General features: G+C 59.4%; 2 protein-coding genes and 1 long non-coding RNA gene across 20 annotated transcripts in view; 2 read left to right on the plus strand and 1 right to left on the minus strand.

The window, feature by feature from the left end:
- GALNTL5 (polypeptide N-acetylgalactosaminyltransferase like 5) overlaps window positions 1–8905 on the minus strand; it is a 47109-nt gene extending 38204 nt beyond the window's left edge. For 8 of the 17 annotated variants that reach the window (XM_036230641.1, XM_036230636.1, XM_036230637.1 and 5 more), the window contains exons 1-2: window positions 4663–6018; window positions 1311–3293 (exon numbers count right to left, since the gene is read on the minus strand). The gene's annotated coding sequence lies outside the window, so the exon portion shown is untranslated. Of the gene's footprint in view, window positions 1–1310; window positions 3294–4662; window positions 6019–8038; window positions 8210–8795 lie in introns of those variants that run through there. The other 9 variants (XM_016163941.2, XM_036230635.1, XM_016163942.2 and 6 more) reach the window with 6 other exon arrangements.
- A 260-nt stretch (window positions 8906–9165) lies between these two features.
- Window positions 9166–22000, plus strand: part of PRKAG2 (protein kinase AMP-activated non-catalytic subunit gamma 2) — a 142232-nt gene continuing 129397 nt past the window's right edge. For both annotated transcript variants that reach the window (XM_016163918.2, XM_016163919.2), the window contains exon 1: window positions 9166–9309. In XM_016163918.2, coding sequence (XP_016019404.2) covers window positions 9196–9309 — 114 coding nt within the window. In that variant the 5' untranslated portion in view covers window positions 9166–9195. The remainder of the gene's footprint in view (window positions 9310–22000) is intronic.
- On the plus strand, window positions 14979–16271 carry LOC118610742. The gene is made up of 2 exons (XR_004953999.1): window positions 14979–15409; window positions 15859–16271. It is a non-coding gene; the product is annotated as an uncharacterized LOC118610742 (long non-coding RNA).

Raw genomic sequence — 22000 nt, forward strand, 5'->3', positions numbered from 1 at the left:
CCTTGTTCTAGAAAGAATAATCTACAGGAGGACAAAAAGTACAGCGAGATGAAGTTAATTAAAAGCGAGCTGTTTATCAGTTAGGACTCTTGCATTATGAGAGACAGAAATCTGACTCTTAAGATGGGACTGGCTTCCTGGGAGGAGAAGAGGAAGTGGTCTTAGCGATGATGGGGACCAACCCGTCCATGTCTTCCTCATCTCTACTTCTGAGGGCTGTACTCAGTCTTTCAGGCTACTGTCACTCAAGGAGGGGCAGCTGCAGGAGGTAGCCTTCCAGCCTTGGGCTCATTATGGCAAGGGCTCTGTCAGCGCCAGTCAGAATCCCAGGGAAGGGCTCTGATTGGCCACCCAGGGCCACACCCCCGAGTGAAGGTGGTTATGATTGGCTGGGCTGGTGGGCGGGGACCACGACCCTGCTCAGAGCAGAAGGCTGCTCTTCCTAGTGGAGGAGGCTAAGCTCCCCAAAGAGGAAGACAAAGCACCCCAGGGCGGGTTACAGCTGTGAGGCTGTGTGTGGGCTACCCGTGAAAGACACGAGGTTCGGATCCGGGGCCCACAGGAACAAACCAACCAAGAGTTCAGGAGAAAGACCCCTGCTCTCGGTTTTAAGACCCAAACAGGAATTTCTCTCTGGGGATCTTAATATATATCTGTTTCCTGTTTCAGATGATCAAACCCCCAAGCTGGCTGGCCATACCCGGCCCTGGCCCTACGACGACGGAATCCTCTATGATGGGGTTTCAGACACAGTTCTAGGTAGAAAGAGTTCTCTCTGCCAGGGTCTCGTGCGCTCCTTGGAACATCGCCTGAATAATCGTCTACCCGCCCCTCTCCCTCTCGGGTCCCTAACCCAAACTCACTACCCATTCCAAAATCCCCTGTGATTCCTCTTCTGCCCTAATACAATCCGTCTCTTTCCATCTGGTCCTTAAGCAGCGGCTCCTTTGCAGCCCTCTAGCTCACTGCCCTGTCATTCGATAATCTAAGAGTCACTGCAGAAAGGCTCTCAGAGAATCAACAGCCCGAAACCCGCTTTCCCGTCTCAGACGGCATAATCTCTCTTCAGCAGAGCTTGGGTGTAGATGTTATGTATATAAAAAGGACATAAGGGGAAGCATGTTGGCAACCGCTCCCCCCCACCCCCCGCCCCCCACCTCCTCCCGCCAACACATCCTGGGAGGAGCTCAGACAGGCTTCCAGCCCACACAGCTGGGAAGCTGGCGCACTGCCAGCTCCGTGGGAGGCAGTCGTGCGCTCCCGCCTGGGGGACAGGCTGTTCCCCAAGGCTGTCCTGCACAGCCACGCACCTTCTGCTGGGCGACAGGCCGGCCCGGCGCCCGCGAGCCTCTTGGCAGGAAAGACAGCGCGAAGCGTGCAGCTGTTCCGTCTCCTCCCGGACACGGATGGGAGGAAGGGTCGGCGCAGCGGATCTCGAGCTGCACGTGGGCACATGGTCTGCCCCAGATGTCCAACCAAGGCCGGAGGAGGAGCCCGGGAGGCCCCCTGGGGGCTCTGAAGCAAGTGCCTGAGCTCAGGCCACTCCCTGAAATGCGCTGCTCCAGTCCCTGGGCCCGCGGAGCCTCGGAACAGCACTTCTAGGAAATTAGCTCTCCTCTGAGCTGAGTGTCTCCTCTGAGTGCAGCCTGGACAGAATTCAGAGGCCCACGGGGCATGTGCCCAGGAAATTATGGACTTTTTCTTATTTTGCAATATTCCAGAAGAATTCTGGGTAGCACTGGCCATGCCACCGCTGTGTGCTCTGCTTTTGGGACCGACTTGGAGGCAAGGAACTGGCGCTTACTGAGCATCTCCCAGGCGAAGGTGCTCCCCCAGACGCTCCTGTCCCTGCGTGTACAGGGCTGTGCAACCTGCCTGCAGTGATACCGCCAGGGCGTGGCAGAGGCAGGTCTGGTCCCAGAGTCTGCGTTCCTCCCACCACACTCTCTAAATATGACAGGAAACTCCAGCAGCCGTAAACAATTAATAAATACAAACTATGTAACAAGGGGGAGGAATCCTGCATAAAAAAAAAAAAGGCAAGATAAACAAAGTCAAAGGACAGACTGGGGAGAAATGTTTGTGACCTCGGCAAACATTTTTCCACTATATAAAGAACTCCCTAAGCAGATAAGCAAGGACCTACAACCCAATAGGACCATGAGTCAAAGCGCGAGCAGATGCCTCACAGGAGGGTAGCTGGGAAGGAAATGCGAATGAGGGCACAGCGATGTCCTCTGAGGAGGACAGGCCACCTGTCTGCTGAAACCCATCGGGGTCGTATGCTTCGCTCCAGCAATTCCCTGTCTAAGCATGTGTCCTTCCGAACACTGCAAGATCTGTGAGGTGATGTCGGCCACCAAAATTTCCATTCGCAGGGGACAGGTTAAGTAGGTGTCGCGTAACACATCATACATCGTCACACGGTGTACATGGCGCTTCGAACATGGGATACTATGCAGCCATTCCCAAGAACCAAGCGGCGCTCCGCAAGCCACCGTGAACGACCTTCGAGACGTGGTGGTGAGCTGAAAAGGCACGGCACGCCGCCTACGGCACACTTCTGTTCGCGTGGGCAAGTGTCCCCACGGGCGCCGCCCTCCCCCTCCGGCCTGAGGCGCGCACCCCTCCCGTCTCCCCTCAAACCCACGCCTCGCCTCCATCAGCTGGCAGCATCGCGTCCTCGTCACCGGAAAAGGACGCCCACGCGCCTGGCCTGCACCTGTCCGTGCCCCCTCCTCCCTGCCCCTCGTCCCATCTGAGGCCGGCCACTCTGTCGGTGGCTTCTCGCCCCCTTTGCCTATGTCACCAAGCAAGGGCTCGCTGCCTGACCCACGGAACAGCAGAGGCAAGCAACCACGCAAACATGCCGCCGGTCAGCCGGACAGATCTGCAGACTGGCTGAGAAACCCGTGTCTCACGGGGAGTGGCTGAAACGACGCAGGGCTCTGGCTGCCTCTGCTCCCGGCAGACGCTTACCTCCATTTCTTACACCTGCAAAGATGAAGAGACTTGGAACCAAGGGGCCTGTGGAGATGCAGGCCCTCCCTGAAGCTGCCCTCGAAACGGCTGCCGTCCTGTACCCCAACCACGGGTCCGGGCCAGTTCCCAATCAGCAGGGACCACCCCCAACCCTGCGCGACACACGGGTGCCCAGAGAAACTACTGCACCCAGCCCCACAGGACACGGGCAACTCTTGTGCCATGGAGGAATGAGCTGTAAGGATGGGAAGATGTTCTCTCGGGCTGGTCAAAGAACCACGAACTTCGCCATGATGCTGTATTTTTTTTATCTAAAAGGAAAAAAACCTACAATGAGTGGGGATAGGAAAAAACGAGGCAAGGCCTTTCGCTCAGCGGTGCTATGGGAGTGTGTGTTGCAATGACCCGAAGTGACCTTACGCAAGCCCACGCGCACGGAGTTTCACTTGGAACCTTCCTCCCCCTCCCCATCCTCTCCCAAGACCTCAGGCAACTCTTGGGAGTTATATTTAGGAACGTTTTGCAAAATACCTTTTGACCCACATGGCATAAGGAAGGTTGTCAAAAGCCACCATGTCCTTGAGAGCCTCCTTCTGTGTCCCAAGTCCTTGAACCGAGCTTCTTGTGGGCTCTGTGCACCAAATGGGCCTCTACTGATTATGGTGTGCCATGCTAAGGTACAAGGACAGGGGTAGATGCTGGCAAGGGCATGCATGGGTTTGACTCTGGGTGTGGCCAGGCCCTTCTGGGTGGGACAGGGCTTCCTCTGAGAGTCAGAATGAACACCGCCTCTGCAATGGCACTGGCGGTCACCAGGTCTAAGTCTGTACACATCCAAAAATCCAGGACACCACCTGGCCCTCTGCTCTCCAAATGCTGCCGATCCCAAGGGAGCCTAAACAGACTTCTTCTGAAGTCTTGTTGAAAAGCCATAACTGGCATTCCAGAGGCCAGGCCTGGACATCAGTCACTTGTATGAATGGTGACAATGGCGCTGGTGACCCAGAGCTTCAGACGCGCCTTCCCATCCAAGTTATACTCAGATCTGTGCTATGCTGTATGAACTCTGGGACCAGCATCAATACCAAAGTGATTTCATTTGCTCGAAAAGTTATCACAATTAACTTGCATTGTTAGATCATGTCCCGAACAGACAGGGGTGCGAGAAGGGGGAAACCCAGCCCGAGGTAGCGGTGGCATTTCGCACCTCGCAGGGTTAATCTGTGTGCTCAGTGTGGTCAAAGCTCGGAACTGAGTCAAAAACATGCACAGACCTCTAGTCAAAGCCCAGAGCCTACGGAGCCAGAATCCTCCACCCCACGGCGAGGTAATGTCAGATCACCAGGACAAAAGTCACATGGGAAAGTCAGTCATGCAGGCTGCCGTTGGCAGAACCAAAGACTGTCCCCGACTAACGCTGTTTCTGTCACTGCTGCCCTTAGTCAAGGAAGGGAGCATATTGCTGGGGTTGTCTGTTCTTTCATTGAGCAGACAGACAGCTCCCCACTGCACAGAGCTGCACGGGCACACAGATCCTGCTTGCTGAACCTGTCATTCTTTAGAACTGCTGAGTGTGTGTTTGGGCACCGTGCTGGTCAAGACACCAGGCTGTCCTCCAGAGACGAGACGTGAACAGCAAGTCTGTCCCTTGGGAGAATATTGCCACAGGGTTATTTTTACCTTAATCCAAAATGCTTGCTGGATTCCATGATCAGGATGGCCTTATGGTTAACAGGCGTTACGGATGAAGAACAACCTGAAACACAGACACAGAAGGTGGCTGACATGGGTTCCCCGGAAAATCAAAAGGGACCCGGGAAAGCATTGTTGAGAGCCGTGCTGGCCCGGGGCATCCCTTCCAGCTGGCCCTCAGCGCCAGCCTCCATCTGTCCCTTTGGTTGGGTATTACTGGCTCCATGTGCGCCAGGAGCGAAAGCTATCACGAGGTTACGAATCGGTGCCCAAGCTTAGAGAAAAATAAAAACCGGAATGTGACTCTTAGCCCTGGTTTTCATGATTAGATAACACTCCCTTCGCGCTTGGTGAGTTATCACGCGTTTACACAGTCCAGACTTTGTTGTTTCATTTTTCCAAGAGCTGCTTGCTTTTTGCCCAGAATTGAGTCACTGGTTTCCTGACTACACGGCCCACTGCTCTCTCCCAATTCTATGTCACAGGCAGATACCAAAGCAGCTAGGATGTTGAACAGTTTGTCCAAGGTCACCTAAAGGAGTTCCCCAAGCAGTATTTAGCCTTGTGTAAAACTTTTGAAACCGGAGGGGGCCACATTTTTAAATGTCTTTCCAGGAAATTACGATCAATGGGCAGAAGTTAAATAGATACAAGGAGCTAACAGCTAGATCTGTTTCCCCTATCTGTAAAATGTATATAATAGTGGATTTTTGTAGATATTAGGAAAGATAATATGAACTACCTAATATGATGCCTGGCATCTCACTATTATGAGCCTAGATAAAAGATGCCCCAAATGGAAATATCTTCCCCCGAGAAGTACTGTCCTAAACCATGTCCAGTGGAGGCCCAGAGGGCTTTTATTTGCTTGTGATTTTTGGTTGTTTGTTTTGTTTTAAATTTTCAATTCACCGTGCAATGATATTTTTCTAAAAATTCAACCTAAAAGAGATGATTAGCGCAATAAAATTAACAAAGACATACAAAATACAATGAGGACTCAATTTGAGCTCCCATTAAACGGGCCTTAGGAATCTTCCAAAGACCATCCCTCCGCTCTTACAGATGGGGAAACAGAGTGACCTGCTCACAGTCCCACAGCAGATCAGTGGCAATGCGCGGACAGGACTCAAGTCGTCCTACTGGAGCATGCGAGGCAGTTCCCAGGATAGCCCACGGTCCTGGCCAACCTCTCCTCCTCAGCCTTCTACCAATCGGAAGGACAGAGCCACACCAGGGTGAGGCCCGTGAGACATTTGCTCTGGGTGCAAATCCGAGGTTGTGCCAAAACCCCCAGTCATCAAGATAAATACTATTTCCATGTATTTTTTTTATAGGCTAAGTCATGCTGTGGTAAATAATGATCAAAATCTCAGTGTCTCAACCCAACTCAAGCCCGGTGCAAGGTGAGCTGCCACCCACCACCGTGCCATATGCCATTTGGAACATGTGACCTGCAAGATCATAGCAGCAGAGGAAAAAATGGAGGAGACATACCAACTCTTCCCTGCTTGACCGACAAGTAATACATACTAATTCTTCTCACATCTCATTGGCCAGAATTACATATTCCCATCCTAACCGCCGGGGTCTTCCGAAAAACGCAGAGGGTCACATAGATATTTGGCGACCATCAAGAGCCTCTGCTCTATTCTTGGGGTAGGTGTGAGTGTGTGTGTGTGTGTGTGTGTGTGTGCGCGCGCGCGCGCATGCTTTATTTGATACCAAAAAATCAGAAGTTTTTCATAAAGACAGGCTCAGTCACAGTGCTGACTTGAGCAATACTGGAGCCTGAAGCAAAAGGCAAAATCGGTAATGCTTTCTTCATCTAAAATAGTGATATTTTGTTTGGTGGAGATTTTATTGCATTACTTTTGAGAAGTCACAGATTAGGACTTTGAGATACAGTGGTGGGGGTCATTTTATGGACGCTGTTGTTTAGGCATGCCATACCTAGCTACTGGCTAAAATAACTGTGTGAGCTTCAAGGCAGAGGTGAAATGGGGTTCAGAGGGCACCCCAAAGCAAGACCATCACTGTGTCTCTCCATTCTAAGATTTCGCTAATTGGCAGATATGTGATCAACTTATTAATCTTTCAGAAAGAAAAAAAATGGCTGGTAAGCATCTTCTGGCATCATCTATAAGAAACAGCCATATTTCAGAAATATTAGCATGTGGAACCAAAAAAATAATAATAATAAATGGGGGGAGCTCTTAAAATGCAGGCGATATGGTAAAACGTCTTGATTTAGGATTCCTAGGCACAGAAATCTGCACTCCGACAAAAAAAAAAACCTCAGAGAAAAAAATTAAGTTTCTAAATGAGTGACTGGGCATATTTACACAAACCAGCTGACGAAAGTACATACCCTAACAACTACTGAACCGGACCATCAACCAGGACAGGCCCCAGGCAAAGTGCTTAGTGTGGGAAATGACACAGCGCCTTCCTCTTTCTGAATCCGCCCCCAGGGGACCCTTCCTGGCTCTTTCTGACTTCCCTGTCACCTCACCCAATGATTCCTCTCTCCAGCTTCCCCCTTCAAAGCCAGTTATCACCGGACCTGCATGCCCTGGCAAATTATCACTGTGACAAGGATTAAAGTTCTAAGCAAAAGAAATGAAATTTAAACGACAGTTGGGGAGGAGTCATCGTGAGTGGGGCAGGGTGGGCTCCGTGGGTCCCTTAAAACTCCACGCCCAGGCTCGAGGCCTGCCCCTTGCCACCCCTAAGCAGGGTTTCCAGCGTCTACGTGGAAGAAGGCGGGCTCCGGCTGCCCCACACAGCTGGCGGGAAGGTCACCCAGATTGCAGGGGGTTTCACACGAGATGATGGCACCTGGGCTGGAGAGGGAAGCGGGAAAGATGGCTGAAACAGGGGACACTGTGGCTGCGTGGGAGGCACCCCCTACGGGTGTCCCCAAGCAGGCTAACGAACCCCTGTCGCTCAGAGAACAGCCTGCGAACCACGTCCTCGCCGGCCCCTGGCGTTCCCAGAGCGACCTGTGTGGCGTTTTCTCCGGGTGGCCTCCCCGCGTTACTGATTACGGGGCGCAGCGGGGCTGACGTCAGCATCCAGGGCGTTCGGGCGGCTTTGGGGGCCACCGTCTTCGGAAGCGGGCCCAGCATTCAGGCGGCGTCTGCCGGGCCCCAGGTCTCGCCCTGCCGGGGGGCGGGGACAGCACCGCCGCCCCGGGGAACCCCCGCGGGCCCTGCGCAACGCGGCGCGAACGGCGAGGCGCGGCCGGCACGTGGAGGCCTCGCCCTCCGCCGCTTCTTTCCGCGGTGCGAGCCCCCCGCGCCCCCCACGCCGCCCGGGGCGCCCGGGGCGCCGGGCTGCGACACAGCACCCGGACACTTACCGCGGGGCCACTGCGCCTCTCCTGGCCACCCGAAAAGAGCGGCGCGGGCTGGGGCGGGGCGCGAGGGGCCGCGGACCCCGAGGCGCCGCCCGCTCCCCGCGCGGACGCACGTGCGGATCAATGCGCATCGCTCCGCGAGCGGCCGCTTCCGCCGCGCCGGGGCGGCAGGGGGCGACAGGGGGCGGCAGGGGCCGGGGGCGGCTCCGCGCCAGCCCCGCGCGGCCGCGGCCGCGGGGCACGCTGGGGGGGTGCGGGGCACGGGGGGGGGTGCGGGTAGGCTGGGGGGGTGCGGGGGGGTAGGGGGATGCGGGGGGGCGGCCCGGCCCGCCGCGCACGCTACAGCGCGCCCTGCACTTCCTGTTCGCCGCACGCCGCCGCCCGCCGGCCCGCGCGCCCGGGCCTGCGCCGGCCCCGCCGTCCGCTCGGCGTCGCCGGGCCCGCGGCGGGGCGGGACGGCGCCCGGCCCCCCTCTGCCCGCGCGGCCGCGCGCGCCGCGCCGGGACCTGCGCCCGCCGCCGGGGTGCAGCCCCGCCGCGGGCCGCGCCGCGTTTGCGCCTCCTCTTCCCCTGGTCCCTCCCTCCCTCCCTCTCGCCAGGGAGGACGGCCCCCGATCCCGGCGCCGGCTCGGTTCTTCTGCGGCCGAGCACGGCGTGCGCACACGCGCCCCGGCGCGCGCGGGCGTCCGCCTCGGCTCGGGCACCGGAGGCGGCTCGTCCCCCAGCTCCCTGCTTTTAATTGCACCTGCCTTGCAGATTACCTCTGGGAACCTGTGGGAGGAGCCGCCGGGGGTGGAAGATGTTGCTTCGCTGTGCGAAAGGAAGAAAACTTTGTCACCCAGCTGGAGACCTCTGCCGCGCGTGACCCGGAGAGAGACCGGAGCCGGGACAGCCTGTGGCTTCGCTTTGGCACCCGATGAGCCCGTAGGAGGCACAGGGCGCGAGCGCGGCGTTCGCACCGACCGCCATCCCTGCCGGGCGCCGGGCGGCGGCCCGCGGGACCTGCTCCACCCTCCCCGCGGAAGTCCCCACGCGGTGTCTTCAGGGGGAAGGACGGTCATAACGAGCACGCGGCTCCAGGCCGACAGCGGGGGCCGGACTAGGGAGGGGGGGACCGTATTCCAGGAACGAGTCGCCCGGAATTAACTTCTGCTTAAAGTTATGGGAAGCGCGGCCATGGACACCAAGAAGAAGAAAGACGTTTGCAGCCCCGGCGGGAGCAACGGGAAGAAAAATCCCAGCCAGAAGAGGCGCCCGCTGCGAGTGCACATCCCGGTGAGTCCCCGCGCCGCGGTGCCCGGCTCCCCGCCCTCGCGGCGCGCGCCCCTCCTGTCACTCCGGGCCGCTCGCGGGCGCGGTGGAGGCGCGGGGCCGGGCCGTGCCGCCAGCGCCCTCCCCACCCGCGCGCAGCCGGGGCCGGCGACCGTCTGCGGCGGGGGGCGCGCTCCCGGGCCCGGCCCGGCTCGGGGCGGGCTGGGCGTAGCCCCGTGTCCCGCCCGGTGCGGGAGCGGAGGGCGGTGCGTAGTGTTGTTTTGAAGAAGGACGGTGTGGACTGCGCTCCGGGAAGGTGGAGCCGCGCGCGGCCGCCAGAGACGGAGGGGAGGGGCAGTGGGTGGGGACAGCGGGCGGGGAATGGTGGCTGTGTAGCTGCGCCCTCAAATGGACCTTTTTCCTCCCCAGTTTCCCTCAGGCTGTCTCTCCGGGCCCGGGGCGAGGGGCTCCTCTGCAGCCGTTTGCTTTGCCAGGGCCCTTCCCCAGGACATTTCGGGCATTTGGGGGATCGGGCATCCCTAACGTGTGCAGGGCTGCGGCGCACTTCAGCCCTGGGCACGCGGCAGCCCGGCCCGGACTTTGGCGGCATGGATCGGGCTGCGGCTTGACTTTGTCCAGCCTGAGAGAGCGCGGGCGGGGTCGTGCCCCCCACCTGCTGCTTGCCTGCCCAGGTAGCCCGCCAGGTAGCCGTTTGTTCTCGCCCGGATGCAGCCTTCCCTAGCCTCCCGGAGAGGGAGCGGTGGTGGGGCTTGCAGCGCAGCCCTTACCTTCGCCCGAAGGAAACCCCCAACTGGGTCACACCTCCGGCCTCCACCAACCAAGTAAATGTCGGTGCGCACAGGCGCGCAGACCTACGCACGCACGCACACTAGAGGGCTCCGTGGGGAATGTGATTTGGTTCTCTCTCCGGAATGACCGGTCTTGGGCACAGGGTGTGGGGGTGTGCAGCAAGCTGCCTCTGACACCTCATTAAAGTAATCTTTCCTGGCAGCGTCGGGCGGGGCGGGGGTGGGGTCCCCCCGGGGCGTGGCTGCTGGCTTCCCACTGCGAATGCCCTCGGGCGCTTTTCCCTGTGCTGGTTGGTCGCAGCTCCTCCTTTCCCGTCCCAGGTCCCAGTGTGCCAACGCTTGGGTGAGGAAGAGGGGAGTCCAGGGGCGCGGATCCCAGACTTCTGATGGGCACTTGAGGAGCAGCCTGAAGTTGGGGCGGCTGGCCAGCCCTGCCTGGCTGGGGGCAGCTCCAGGAGCAGGTGCCAGACCCCCAGGTGTTGCGTGGCTGCCAGTGTGGTGACCCGAAGATGCAGGAATCAGCATCGCTTTGAATGAGCAGGGATTCTGGTTGAAGTTGAAATATTCCTGTTTGCACTGCCGATGGGAGACGTTTTCACATTTGTAAATGAAAAGGTAGAGAGTAGTCTACAAACCTCCAGAAAGCAGAGGTCACCTGAGTCAGACATCAAACCGCCTAGGTTCTCCTATTTGTCAGACATTACTCTTCTCTGCCTACTTTACACGGATGTTTAGAGAAAACACCTCGCGGGAAAGCTCTTACAGACTTCAAGTGTAATTTTTTTTTTTTTAATGTATGGTTGTTCCATCTACATCAGAGCACTTGATTTAAGAGACAAAGAAGGGGCACCCCGTCGGGCGTACAGGCCTTACCGTGTTCAGGCTGATGGCGAAACCGGTCCCACACGCGGCGTGGGGCGTGTGTGTGGGGGGGGTGGCGCTCGAGGGCCGATGCTGGTGGTGGCGCAGGACTAAGTCCAGACCCGGAAACGGACTGAGGCCAGGCCGTGGACGTGATGTCGCTGGGCCGCCACCCTGCCTGCTGCGGGCGACAACCTCGGCCGCTTCGGACGACACCCTCGGCACGATCCGGCCCTGACCCAAAGTCCCGCCACTCAGTGATTCCACACAAACGTGCCGGGCGCCGGCTGATGGAGAGATCCGGGGTACACGAAGGGGTCCGCGTCCCTCACGGGGTGTGCCTCTGCCGCTGGGACCAGGGGCCATCCTCATGGACCGGCCGGTACTCACCTGTCGATCCTGAGGCGGGGCTAGGTGAGAACTGCAGTCTAGCTGGGGAAATGCGGCACTCAAACAGATGCTAGCAGGGGACGCAAGGGCTTCAGGTAACCAGGGCAAACAGCACCTGCTTCTGGAGGAGAGGTGACAGGGTGCTGGCTGTTCAGCACGTCAGCCCCAGAGACGGTAGGCAGGACAGAGACCGTGTTAGGAGGAGCTGCGGTGCCGCTGCCGGTGGCCTAGCCGTGTGCCCAGGGCCCATCCGGAGTCCGCGGCGGCCTTGCTGGACAGCTCCGCGCCTCCCCGCCGTCTCTCTCCCTCCGGAAGGGACCCTCCTGGGTGGCGCAGGGTGGGCTGGAGGTGCTGGGGTCGGTTCGTGCCCTAAGGGGCGCCCCTCAGCCAGGAGGGGTGCAGGTGGACCGCTCTGACACGTGTTCCTCAGGATGCCTCAGAGGGTCCCCTCGGGGTCCGGCCCCGCTGTCTGCCGCGGTGGCCCATTCATCCGCGTGCCCTCGCCGGCTGCTCTGGCTCCCCTGCCCGCTTCCCCTGCTCCCTGGGATACGTTCATGAACTTGAGTCTGCATCTCGTCTCCCCGTCTGTTTCAGGGGTGGAGGGGGCTCTAACCCAAGAAGCAATTGCAAGTGATGCAAGCCACGCTCCCGGGGACTTCGCCTGGGGGCAGCGTGCAAAGTGGAGTCCTGGGAAGAGGGGCGAGGCGAACAGACGCAGACTCTGTGATGAAAACCAGAGACGAGGGCTCGAGGGGCCGAACCCCAGTAACGAGAGGAGGGGACAGATGCAGGGCGAGTGTGAGACCGGGTGAGCCGTGCTGCCTGGCGGGCGGCGAGGGAGCAGCAGCTGGGCCGACCTCGTGGTTTCGAGCTGCTCGGCGGAAGGAGCCGGTTCTCGGGGGAGACGCTGGGTTCACGGTGGACTCGGGCGGGGGGCAGCGGACGGAAGGGAAGTCCCAGCTGTTCACTGGGGCCGAGCAGGCCGCTTCCAAGGACGTCCGGGATTCTGAGGAGCATCTCCTACAGGCGGGGCTCTAGCAGTCCTGCGGGCGGGGTCGTTGGGCGGTGTCCAGTGGCACTCCCAGTGACGAGGCCTCCCGGGCTCTCTAGTGTCCGAGCGGCTTGTCCCTTCACCGAATTGGATTGAATCCCCTTTGGGACATAACCAACCTCAGTCTGCACCCCCGCGGCTGGTGCATAAACAGAACCGTGACCCTAGAGGGCTGGGGGACATCACTGCAGACCTCCAACCCGGGCTCTGATCGTCTCCCACCATCACACCCGCCTCCTGCCCAAAGCTCCCGCTGTGCCCGGCACACCAGAAAGCAGCACTCCGTTTCAGGCGGTAGCCTTGGGCATTCGGTCCGAGCAGGCAGCGGGGACCTAGAATCATGACCTAAAGCAATTTATAAATTGAGTTCGATCAGAGAGAGAATGGCTCATGGGCCTAGCGGAGGAGGACCTAGCCTTTGCCTGGTTTTAGCCTCTTTCTTGGGGGGTTGGGGACATCTTTATGGGATGTTTCCGGGGAAGAGAGAGCTTGTGAGGGAAGGAAGAGGAGAGCGGGAGTGAGATTCCTTTCGGGGTTGCGCTGGGCCTTTTCAAAACTAGCAAGGTGGGTGTAGCGCTTAGACTCCTAGGGCGTCGGCACCTTGCCTTGGCTCCCTGCTCTCAGCCTCCGTCACTAACAGAAAGTGAGAATAATAATGAGGTACTGGGAATGGCTTTGGAAGGTAACTCCTTAGAAGCCTGGCTTTGCCAGAGAAGCCGTTGCTGGGAACAAGCCTGTTCTTTTCTCTCTCTCTCTCTCTCTTTTTTTTTTTTTTGGCCCAAGAAAAAGCAGCTTCCCTATTAATGCTAAAGTTCATATATCTCAGATATATCTTAATTGATAACTGTTGGCCACCATGTCGTGAGTCTTCGGAGCCGTTCGCAAGCCAGTGACGGAGCCGGTGGCCAAGGGGGAAGGGCGGGTTTCAGAGACAAGGACCCATGCGCGCAGGGGCTTTGGGGACACTGAGTCAGGGCCCCAGTGCTTCCTGCTGACAGTAAAGATCACTGCACGCGTCCCTGGGCCTCTTGGAAGCGGTGCTCCAGAAACTCCTTCCGGTCCCTTGAGAGAAACTAAAAATAGGGCCAAGAGCAGCTGGCCGGTCACACAGGAGGTTGTGGAGACGCGACTTGGCTTGGGCAGGCCCGCGGTCAGCGATGCCTTCGTGTGGTCCCCAGAGGGAGCCTCGAGCCGCGTGGGGCCCTCTGCCGTCCACGTGGGCGACCGGCCTGCGACCAGTACCCTCTCCAGCCAGACCGCTAGCACTTGACGGAGGGGCGTGGCCCAGCCCCGAAGCTGGGGTCAGAGTGACCACAGTGCTCACCGTCCATGACATCGCCACTGAGCCGAAGCCTCAGAGCAGGAGAAGGGGGTGCCATGGGGCACAGGTGCGTGTGTGTGTGTGTGTGTGTGTGTGTGTGTGTCAGTGTGTCAGTCTTGGCCTTGGCCTTGGCCTTGGCCCGTTGTACCACCCTGAGCAAGGTTCGTTGGGTTAGGGTCTGGAGCAGTGTTTCTTGAAGTGTGGCTCCTGGACCAGCTATGACCCAGTGTTTGCTTAAAATAGAAAATCCTAGGTTTCGGCCCAGACCTACCGAGTCAAAAATCTCTGAGGCGGGGGAACCCATGGTTCCGCAGTTCTCATAAGTTCTCCAGGTGATTCTTAGACATACAGGGGTTCAAATCAGTTGGTTTCCATTGTCCCCAGTGGTAATACTACTTCTTCTGTTCCGTGAGGTTTTCCTTCCTTCCTTCCTTCCTCCCTCCCTCCCTCCCTCCCTCCCATCCTCCCTCCTCTCCCTCCTTCCCTCCCTTCCCTCCTTCCCTTCCTTCCTTCCTCATTCCTTTCTGTCTTTCTACCCATCCATCCACCCATCCATCCATCCATCCATCCACCTGCGTATCTACCTATCTATCCATCCGTCTCTTTTGATATAATCAATACTTCATCAGCTGTCAGTGAGAAGAGGTTTCCTTGGCTACTGACTATTGACCCAAGGACATTTCTGGCGTCCAAATAAAGACAGACTCCCAGATCAGCCCCTAAGCAGGGCGGCCCTGGCCAACTTGTTAGGCCACACTGGACCGTTTCTTGATTTAGTCCGTCAGTGGCTTGGTGCATCTTGGGTGCCCTGAGCATAGGTTCTTCGAGGGCCCCGAGAGTGAAATAGGGACCTTCAGAAGTCAAACTATTCAATGATGGAGCCCCCAGAAGTGTCCTGTGCCTCCAGGGCTCATAAAGGAGGCCTGGGTGCCCCTCCATGGCTCGCGGGGTGTGCGGATGGCTGACCGGAGAGTGGGCTTCCGGAAGCGTGGGCGTCGCATGCTGGCCGAATGCCAGCTACGCACAGCCAGCTCTAGGCCTGTGGAGGGAATGGGCAGGTGGAGAACCGACCTGGGCCTCACTGTCCTTGAAGACTCTACCCTGCAGAGCGTGCCCAGAGCTCCAGGGGCCAGCTCCGAGTCCTGATGATAAATGCAGTCGTTGACGTCCTGGGTCATCCTCATACCGAAACGGGTTCAGCGGGTTCAGTCTTGTGTCTCTCCGCTTATCGCAGACTCGTTGGTGTCCCCAGTGCTTCCCAGCAGCGGTCCCCAAACTTCCTGGCACCAGGGACCGGTGCTCCTGTGAGAATCTAAAGCCTGGTGGTCCGAGGTGGAGCCGAGGCGGTGATGCTGGCGCTGGGGAGCAGCCGCAAATCCAGACGAAGCTTCGCCGGCTCGCTCGCCTGCCACTCACCTCCTGCCGTGAGGCCTGGCTCCTAACAGGACACGGACCGGTACCAGTCTGCGGCCCGGGGCTTGGGGACCCGGCTTTACCTATAGGCCTCTTCCCCGCTGCCTTGATTCAGCAGGCCCTACGGACTCTATGTCTCGTTGCCGATCTCCACCCAGGGCTGCACGTTCGACGATGCTGAACACTCGGTTGACTGAAGAAGGAGCTCGGAAGCGATTTTTCCTTGCCAGCGCCTTCTCGCCTGCTCGGGCCTCGTTCACGTAGCTGCTGAATCCATTCGTATCCTCTTTGAACCGTTCGGAGGAATAACCGTGCTCCTAAACGATGCCGTTTCTTGACTGTGTGTTTTCTTCTTCTCTTCCTGTTTTCCCTTTTCGACTCGCCGGGCCCGCTGCCAGCAACGCTTTGTTCCCGGGCCCCGTTTCACTTTTGGGGGGGCTGCTCCAGGTGCGGAAGATGCTGCAGGCACTCCAGAGGGCTGGGTTCGAACCCGGACCCCTTTCCTCCCGTTTTCCCCGGTCCAGCCTCCCACCACAGCGAGCGTGGGCACTCGCAGAACGGCGACGTCCCCCACTTCTTGGTCTTGATAACCCCATGACACGGAACCAAATGTCAAAGTGTCGTCAGCATCTTTTAATGTGTGGCACAAACCAAGGCCGACGACGGGAGTAGTCGCAGTCAAACAGTCTTTGATTTGCTTGGTTAATTGCCCATGACCTTGCTGTAAGACGGGCAGAGGGGCCACCGCGGAGTTAGGCTGTGTCCCCGAGGCTTAACCACTGGGAATTCTTAGAGACCCCGCCGCACAGCGCACACAGCCGGACCAGAGGACGGGGTTGACTGCTAACCGGCCGTGGGAAGAAGGTATCTTACATGCAGCCGGGCTAGCCCTGCGTGGGAATGGTTAATCCAAATCTCACTCATTTCTTTCTTCCCCTGCGTCCTTTGAAAATAATTTGATCTCCATCCTTTGCTTCCTGTTGACAGGAAGCCCTTTTCTGCCAACTCACGGCTTGTCCCAGACCAATGAGGTGCCATCCGGGCTTTGGGGTTTGTGCCAGAACCTCTGTGTTTTGATATACTCTGACCTGGCACCGAGTTGCCGGTGAATGTTCAACAAAGACCAATTTGCTCTTGGAAACCCCAGGAGTCCAGCCTTTTTTTTCCACGTGGCAGAGGCCAGGGCCACGCTGCGGGGAGCCCTGCAGCTCTGCCAGCCTCCTGGGGGGAGTGTGGTGGGGACTCGTGCAGAGAAATTGGGGCACCAGCTTTTCAGTTTGTAGAGACACGGAAAGCCGGAGTGCCGAGGATCGTGGCCGTGCTTAGGCAGGGTCAGGGCTGGCACTGGAAACCGGTCAGCTTGTTTCTGTCTGTTTCCCAGGCGCTGTGCTAGGCGTCGAGGATACAGAGACGAACAGGTTATGGGTTGAATTGCATCCTAAGAAAGATAAGCTGAAGGCCTAACCTCTGGTACCTGTGAACGTGGCGTTTTTTGGAATCTAGTATTTGCAGAGGTCGTTAGTCAAGTTAAAAAGGCTGACGTTCACGTGTGTGCATCCACGTATGTGGGCCACGTGAGTCAAAGCCGTTATTGTCCCCACTCCAGATGGGAACATCTTCGCAGCAGAGGCCGGGCTCCAGGCCCCAGCAGCGTGGCACCAGACCCCCCAACACCGCACCCCTGTGCCCTGCAGCCCGGTGGGCATGCGCGGAAGGGACCAGGGTGTCCGCCTCCAAGCACTGTTCTGGGCTGACCTCACACGCACGGTCCGAGGTCGTATTTTGGACCCAGCCGATGTTGGGCCGTTTCAGGCACAGTGGCCTGCAGCAGGGAGCCCTCTGGCCGGAGAAGAAGGGTTCTGCGTGTCACCTGGCCCAGAGAAACGACCTTTTCCTCCGATGGCATCTTACCCGTGATGCCACCCCACCCCCACCGCCCACCGCCCTGCGGCCCGGCCAGGCCCTGCCTCGCTGCCCGTCCCAGCCACAGTGACCGGTCCTTGGCTGGTGGAGTTGCTGGGTCTTAGGGGTCTTCCCAAGGCCGCTTTCCAGAAATCGTCCTGGGCGGCATCTTCGGACCCCTGAAGGAGCCCCCGTTGTACGCGAAGCCAAGAAACAGACTGAGGCTTAAGACTCTCGGCCGCAAACCGGCAGTTTCTCCGTATGGTCCGTCTTCCCTGCCGGTCCCTTCGCGTCCTTCGTTTCGGTCCTTTACAGGTTTCACCAGGCCTGAAAAACCTGCCTTCTGACCCAGTTCTCTCCCGCGGGGTTGCCACCCCAGCCGGGCGGCGCGGGCAGGGCGCGTTCCGTGGGGGCGCCGCCGTGGGGCGCACGGCCCTCTGCCTGTTTCCCAGACCAGGAGGTCGGTCGCCTGCGAACGGGGCCCTGAAACAGACACTTCCTGGCCGCTCCGGCGGGCGCTCAGCGCCGTGGCAGCCTCTGCCACATACTCCGTCGTTTAAGTCTTCCTCAGGTCTGCCTGGTTCTCGTGGTGGTCCTCATTTTTACAGGCGGGGAGACCGAGGCTCAGGGAGACAGAAAGACCCACCCAGGGAGGCAAGACCAGCATGTGCAGTGGGCCTGGTGGCCGCCCGGGGCACACTCTGGCCCCTGCCGAGTTTCCTCTCCTCCCCCCCACCCCGACCCCCGAGTCCCGATGGGGCCACGCGGAAGAGAGGCGCGCCTGCCCGGCAGCTGCGACGTCACGGGACGGTCGTGGCCGGGCACCCGTGTGTGCGCCCAAGGAGCCTTCCTCAGGTCACGGCCTTGGCGGGATCGTGCTGACGAGCTGGGGCTCGGGGCCCCGGGCGCCCCGCCTGCTGGGCGTCTAAGTGCTCGAGCTCCTTGGCACCTGGACCTAAGAGGCTCCGTTTGTAAACCAGCGAGAACCCCAACCGGAGGGCTGGCGTGAGGAGTGATGATGTCACATAGAGCACCTGGCGAGTAGCACACCTGAATGAGTTATAATTATGAAAACGACGTCCTCTTCATTTTTTGGCCGCGGTGTTGCAGGAGCCCCAAGAACGAGCCGCGCCGGCCGAGCGGGCCAGGGCGCGGGCGCGCGGCCTCGGCCCAGCCGCTCTCCGGGCCGCCTGCCTGGCCTTTGGCCGCTGCTCCTCCCCGTGAGGCAGTTCACCTCACTGCATTGCGGCGCCCTTAGGTGATGAAGACGGGGTACGAATACGCATCATTGCGACTCGCAGCGTTCCATTTAAGCAAACGAACAGCTCTTGGCCCGTCCGCGGGGCGGGGCGTGGGGCCGGCCGCAGGCCTCTTCACTCCCGCCCCTCCTTTTCCTGGCCTTCCTCCCGCCACCCCTCACGGCACGTCCCGCACACGCCTGAGCCTCCTCTGACCTCCTTCGTGTGCCCGTTTCGCTGGGGGGGTGTGGACGGGGGCTGTGGCAGTGGGGTGTGGACGGGGGGTGTGGGCAGTGCGGTGTGGGCAGTGGGGTGTAGACAGTGGGGTGAGGACGGGGGGGTGTGGCAGTGGGGTGTAGACAGTGGGGTGTGGACGGGGGGTGTGGACGGTGGGGCGGTTGGGACGCTGGCATCTGGCCTCGGCCCAGGAGGCACAGGTCCCACAGCCACCGAGAGCCAGGCGGAGAGGCTGTCCCCATGGGTGTTTGTCCTTCCTTGCGGCATGCCCCTGCACGTCTCCTGGCTCTGCGGGCTCCTGCGCTGTCCTCTTGTCCTCGAGGCAGCGACTTGGGAATCACGGGGTGGCACGGAGGCCGGGGACCCCGGTCCTTGGCTGTCCCCACGCGCTGAGTGCAGTGGAACCTGCTTGGGGCCCTGGGAGCCAGCGGAGCCGGGCCTAGCCCCCAGCTGGGCGTCACATGCTGGGGCAGGGTCGCTCAGCCCCTGCAGGCCTCATTCTGGGATGTGACATCGCGGAGCCCCCAGGCTGAAGCACTCTTGACCTCTTGTCAGAGGCCAGAATCCTCCTGCCCGACCCCTCAGGGCTGCGGCTGCACAGCTATCACATGGTTCTTCCTCCCAGGGACGCAAATGGGTCTCGGGGTGTCCACGACGGGCCAGGGGACGTGCACAGGAGCTCCGGGAAGGCCGCGCTTTGGGCAGGGGCCCCCTAGGCCTGGGCCTCACGTGGGCCCTGGAGGAGGGTGACTCCCACGCCGCCCTCAGCCCCGCAGCCGGCCCCTGGGAGCCTGCGGTTCCTGAGCACGGGAGGGTGACCTGTGCGTGTGCACGTGCGTGCGTGCGTGTACGCACAGAGAGACCGAGAGAGAGACGTGCAGATGTAGACGTGTAGACAGAGGCCAGGAATCAGAACGCACCGGGGTCTGGAGCTCGCGGCTTGAGTCACGCTCCTTGGAGGTTCGTCTTAAGTATGATCTTTAGAAGAATCAATGACAGCAGCCGGGGGCACAGGAGGCGTTCGTCGTGGTCCAAGTCGGGCGCAGGATGGCGAGGCTGTGCGATGAGAAGCGAACTGGGGTGAAGACGAGGGTTTCGACTTTGGCTTTGCAGCTAATGACTTCGGCGTCGCCGGGCCCAGCCTCGAGGGCCCGTTTCTGCCTGTGGCCTGAGGGGTGGCCTGGGTCCGGTCATGGCCTTGGGCAGGGAGCATCATGGCCTCGTAGGAAGGCCCTGGACTGGGAGGGAGAGGGCGCTGGTTGGAGTCCCACTCGCCCTTCTCATCTGCATGTCCTGTTTGCTCAGCAGTGACAAGCAGTCGATGACATAAACCATGGGAAATAGCCCCACGTTCTTGACCCGGAAAATGAGTCTCACAGAGTTTAACCTAATACCCAACCCATCCGCCATATAAAATTGTTGAAATTATTATACAAACAAAAAAAATATATATTTCTAGGAACCAATTTTTAAACAGCTACGTTTCAAAAATGCGAATCGTTTTATTGCCAACCCCGTGATTTCGATTTTTCTTTTCTCCTATTTTGCTGAAACCGCGTGTTTCTCTTCCCTTTCCTGGCGCCCGCCACCTCCCTCCAGCCGAGGGCCTTCTCTCTCTTCCTTTCCGCCAGGATGCAGGGCACAGGGAGCAGGCACTGCTCGCCCCGAGCCCGCGGCGGCCTTCGCCGGCTTTCACGAGGTTGTAGGGAGAACGTGGCCGCACCAGCATCCCCCGGTGCGCGCTCTGCGAGGGACGCACAGACGAGTGACCGAGTGACCGGGGCCTGAGTCCGGAGGCCCTTGGTTTATGCGTGGAACTCTCAGGGAGCCAGTGGGGCGGCTGTCCCCACCCCCAGCGTGAAATTAACTTTAATTTGGAGCTGGAACAGACCTCGTGGCCCCTGCCTTCCCGGGGCGCCCGCCCAGAGCAGGCGGGCAGCCGTCTGGAGGGCCGTGCCTCCCTCCGCTCAGCAGATCCATGCTAAGTGGGGCCGCAGAAGGCCCTGAAGCGAGGCGGGAGGGGAGGGGTTCAATATCTGAGCCATTCCTCTCAGATGGCCATGTGCAGCCCCCTTGCCCCCCGGATTCCTGTGGGGTGGCAGCTCTTCTAAGGTACTGGCGTTGCTGTGGGAGCCACTGGGCTTCCAGCTCGCATCGGGCCCCTGGGGAGAGTTCCTTATCCTGCAAGCCTCACGGCCTTAACGCACCCCATCCCGTAACTGGCGATGGGATGCTTCCCGCGTGTCCGCCACCCCCTGACCCCCACTCGTGGGGAGCGGAGCTGAGCCCCTCGCCGGGGCAGAGGGGGCACAGCCACAGCCCCCTCTTCCTGTCTGTGCCCTGGGGAGCAGAGGGGCCCGAGGAGCGAGTGAGTTTCAGAAGGAATGGGCTTGCCTCAGTTTACAGAAGATGAATAATGCAGAGTGAGACATTCGGCCGTGAGATGTGGGGGGGGGGCATCGATGAAAAGGAGCCTTCCAACCCTTTTCTCCAGAAGCGCTCACTCCGGGTCCCCTGGCACGGGGAGGCCCCCCCCACCCCCGCCCAGGGCCACAGCCCTACGAACGTGCTCCAGGCTGGATGCTCTGGGCCCCACGGGGTGCCACGGCTTAATGGTTAATGGCTTGACAGTGATCATGAAAGCAAAAGCCCGGAATTTTTGCTGAACAGGGCCGTACGGAAATTTCCATTTGTAGCACACTCAGAGAATCAAGGCGGGGGGGGGGGGGGGGGGGAGCGGCTGCCATTGGCAAAGGCCAGACAGCAAGGGGCGGGGGCGGGGGGTCAAGCAGGTTCCAGAAAAGGGGAAGCTGCTTGTCAAAAGCAGAAGTGACTTGTTTGCCAGAGGCCCCGAACTCTCAAACGGGGAAAACTTGTTCTTAGCAGAATGCCCGAGGGCGTCAACAGCAGGAAAACTCACTCCAGCTCCAGAAAGTTGTGGGTTCGGCCTTTGGGGCGAGGTGGGGGGGGGGGGGTGAGGCACCAATTTATTGCCGAAACCGAGCTGGCCCCTGGCGTTTGCTAGGTTTCTTTGCCTTGTGTGTTTTTCGATATTTCCCTACCAGGCCATTAAAAGTCTGTTAGATGACACTTGTCTCACACGGAAGGGTGTAGGTCACCCACTGGTTTTTCAGAGAAGAAAAAGCATTGAACAGAACGCCTGGCTGTCACTGCTGGAGAACGGGGAGTCGATCTGGTCCCCCCTCGCTTCTGGGGTGGAGGCAGGTGGAGGTCATGGCTTAGGAGGCTGAGCAATGCCAGAGGTCACATAGTGGCAGCTCGATGAGCCCTTCTGGCCGGCTCCCAGGGGAGTCAGAACCTCCCCGGCCCCCAGAGTACACACTGAGCGAAACTCACGGCCTCAAACTGACCGCCCCTCTGTGCTTCGCTGGCCCATGACCAGGTGAGGTGGAAGGTGGCGGGGCAGGGGGGACGTTGTCCCCGGACACGGGAGAGCGGAAGGAGCTCGGAAAGCTTGGGGGTCTCGGAATGT

This window comes from Rousettus aegyptiacus, unplaced genomic scaffold (genome assembly GCF_014176215.1).
Source record: "Rousettus aegyptiacus isolate mRouAeg1 unplaced genomic scaffold, mRouAeg1.p scaffold_m13_p_13, whole genome shotgun sequence".
Lineage (NCBI taxonomy): Eukaryota > Metazoa > Chordata > Mammalia > Chiroptera > Pteropodidae > Rousettus > Rousettus aegyptiacus.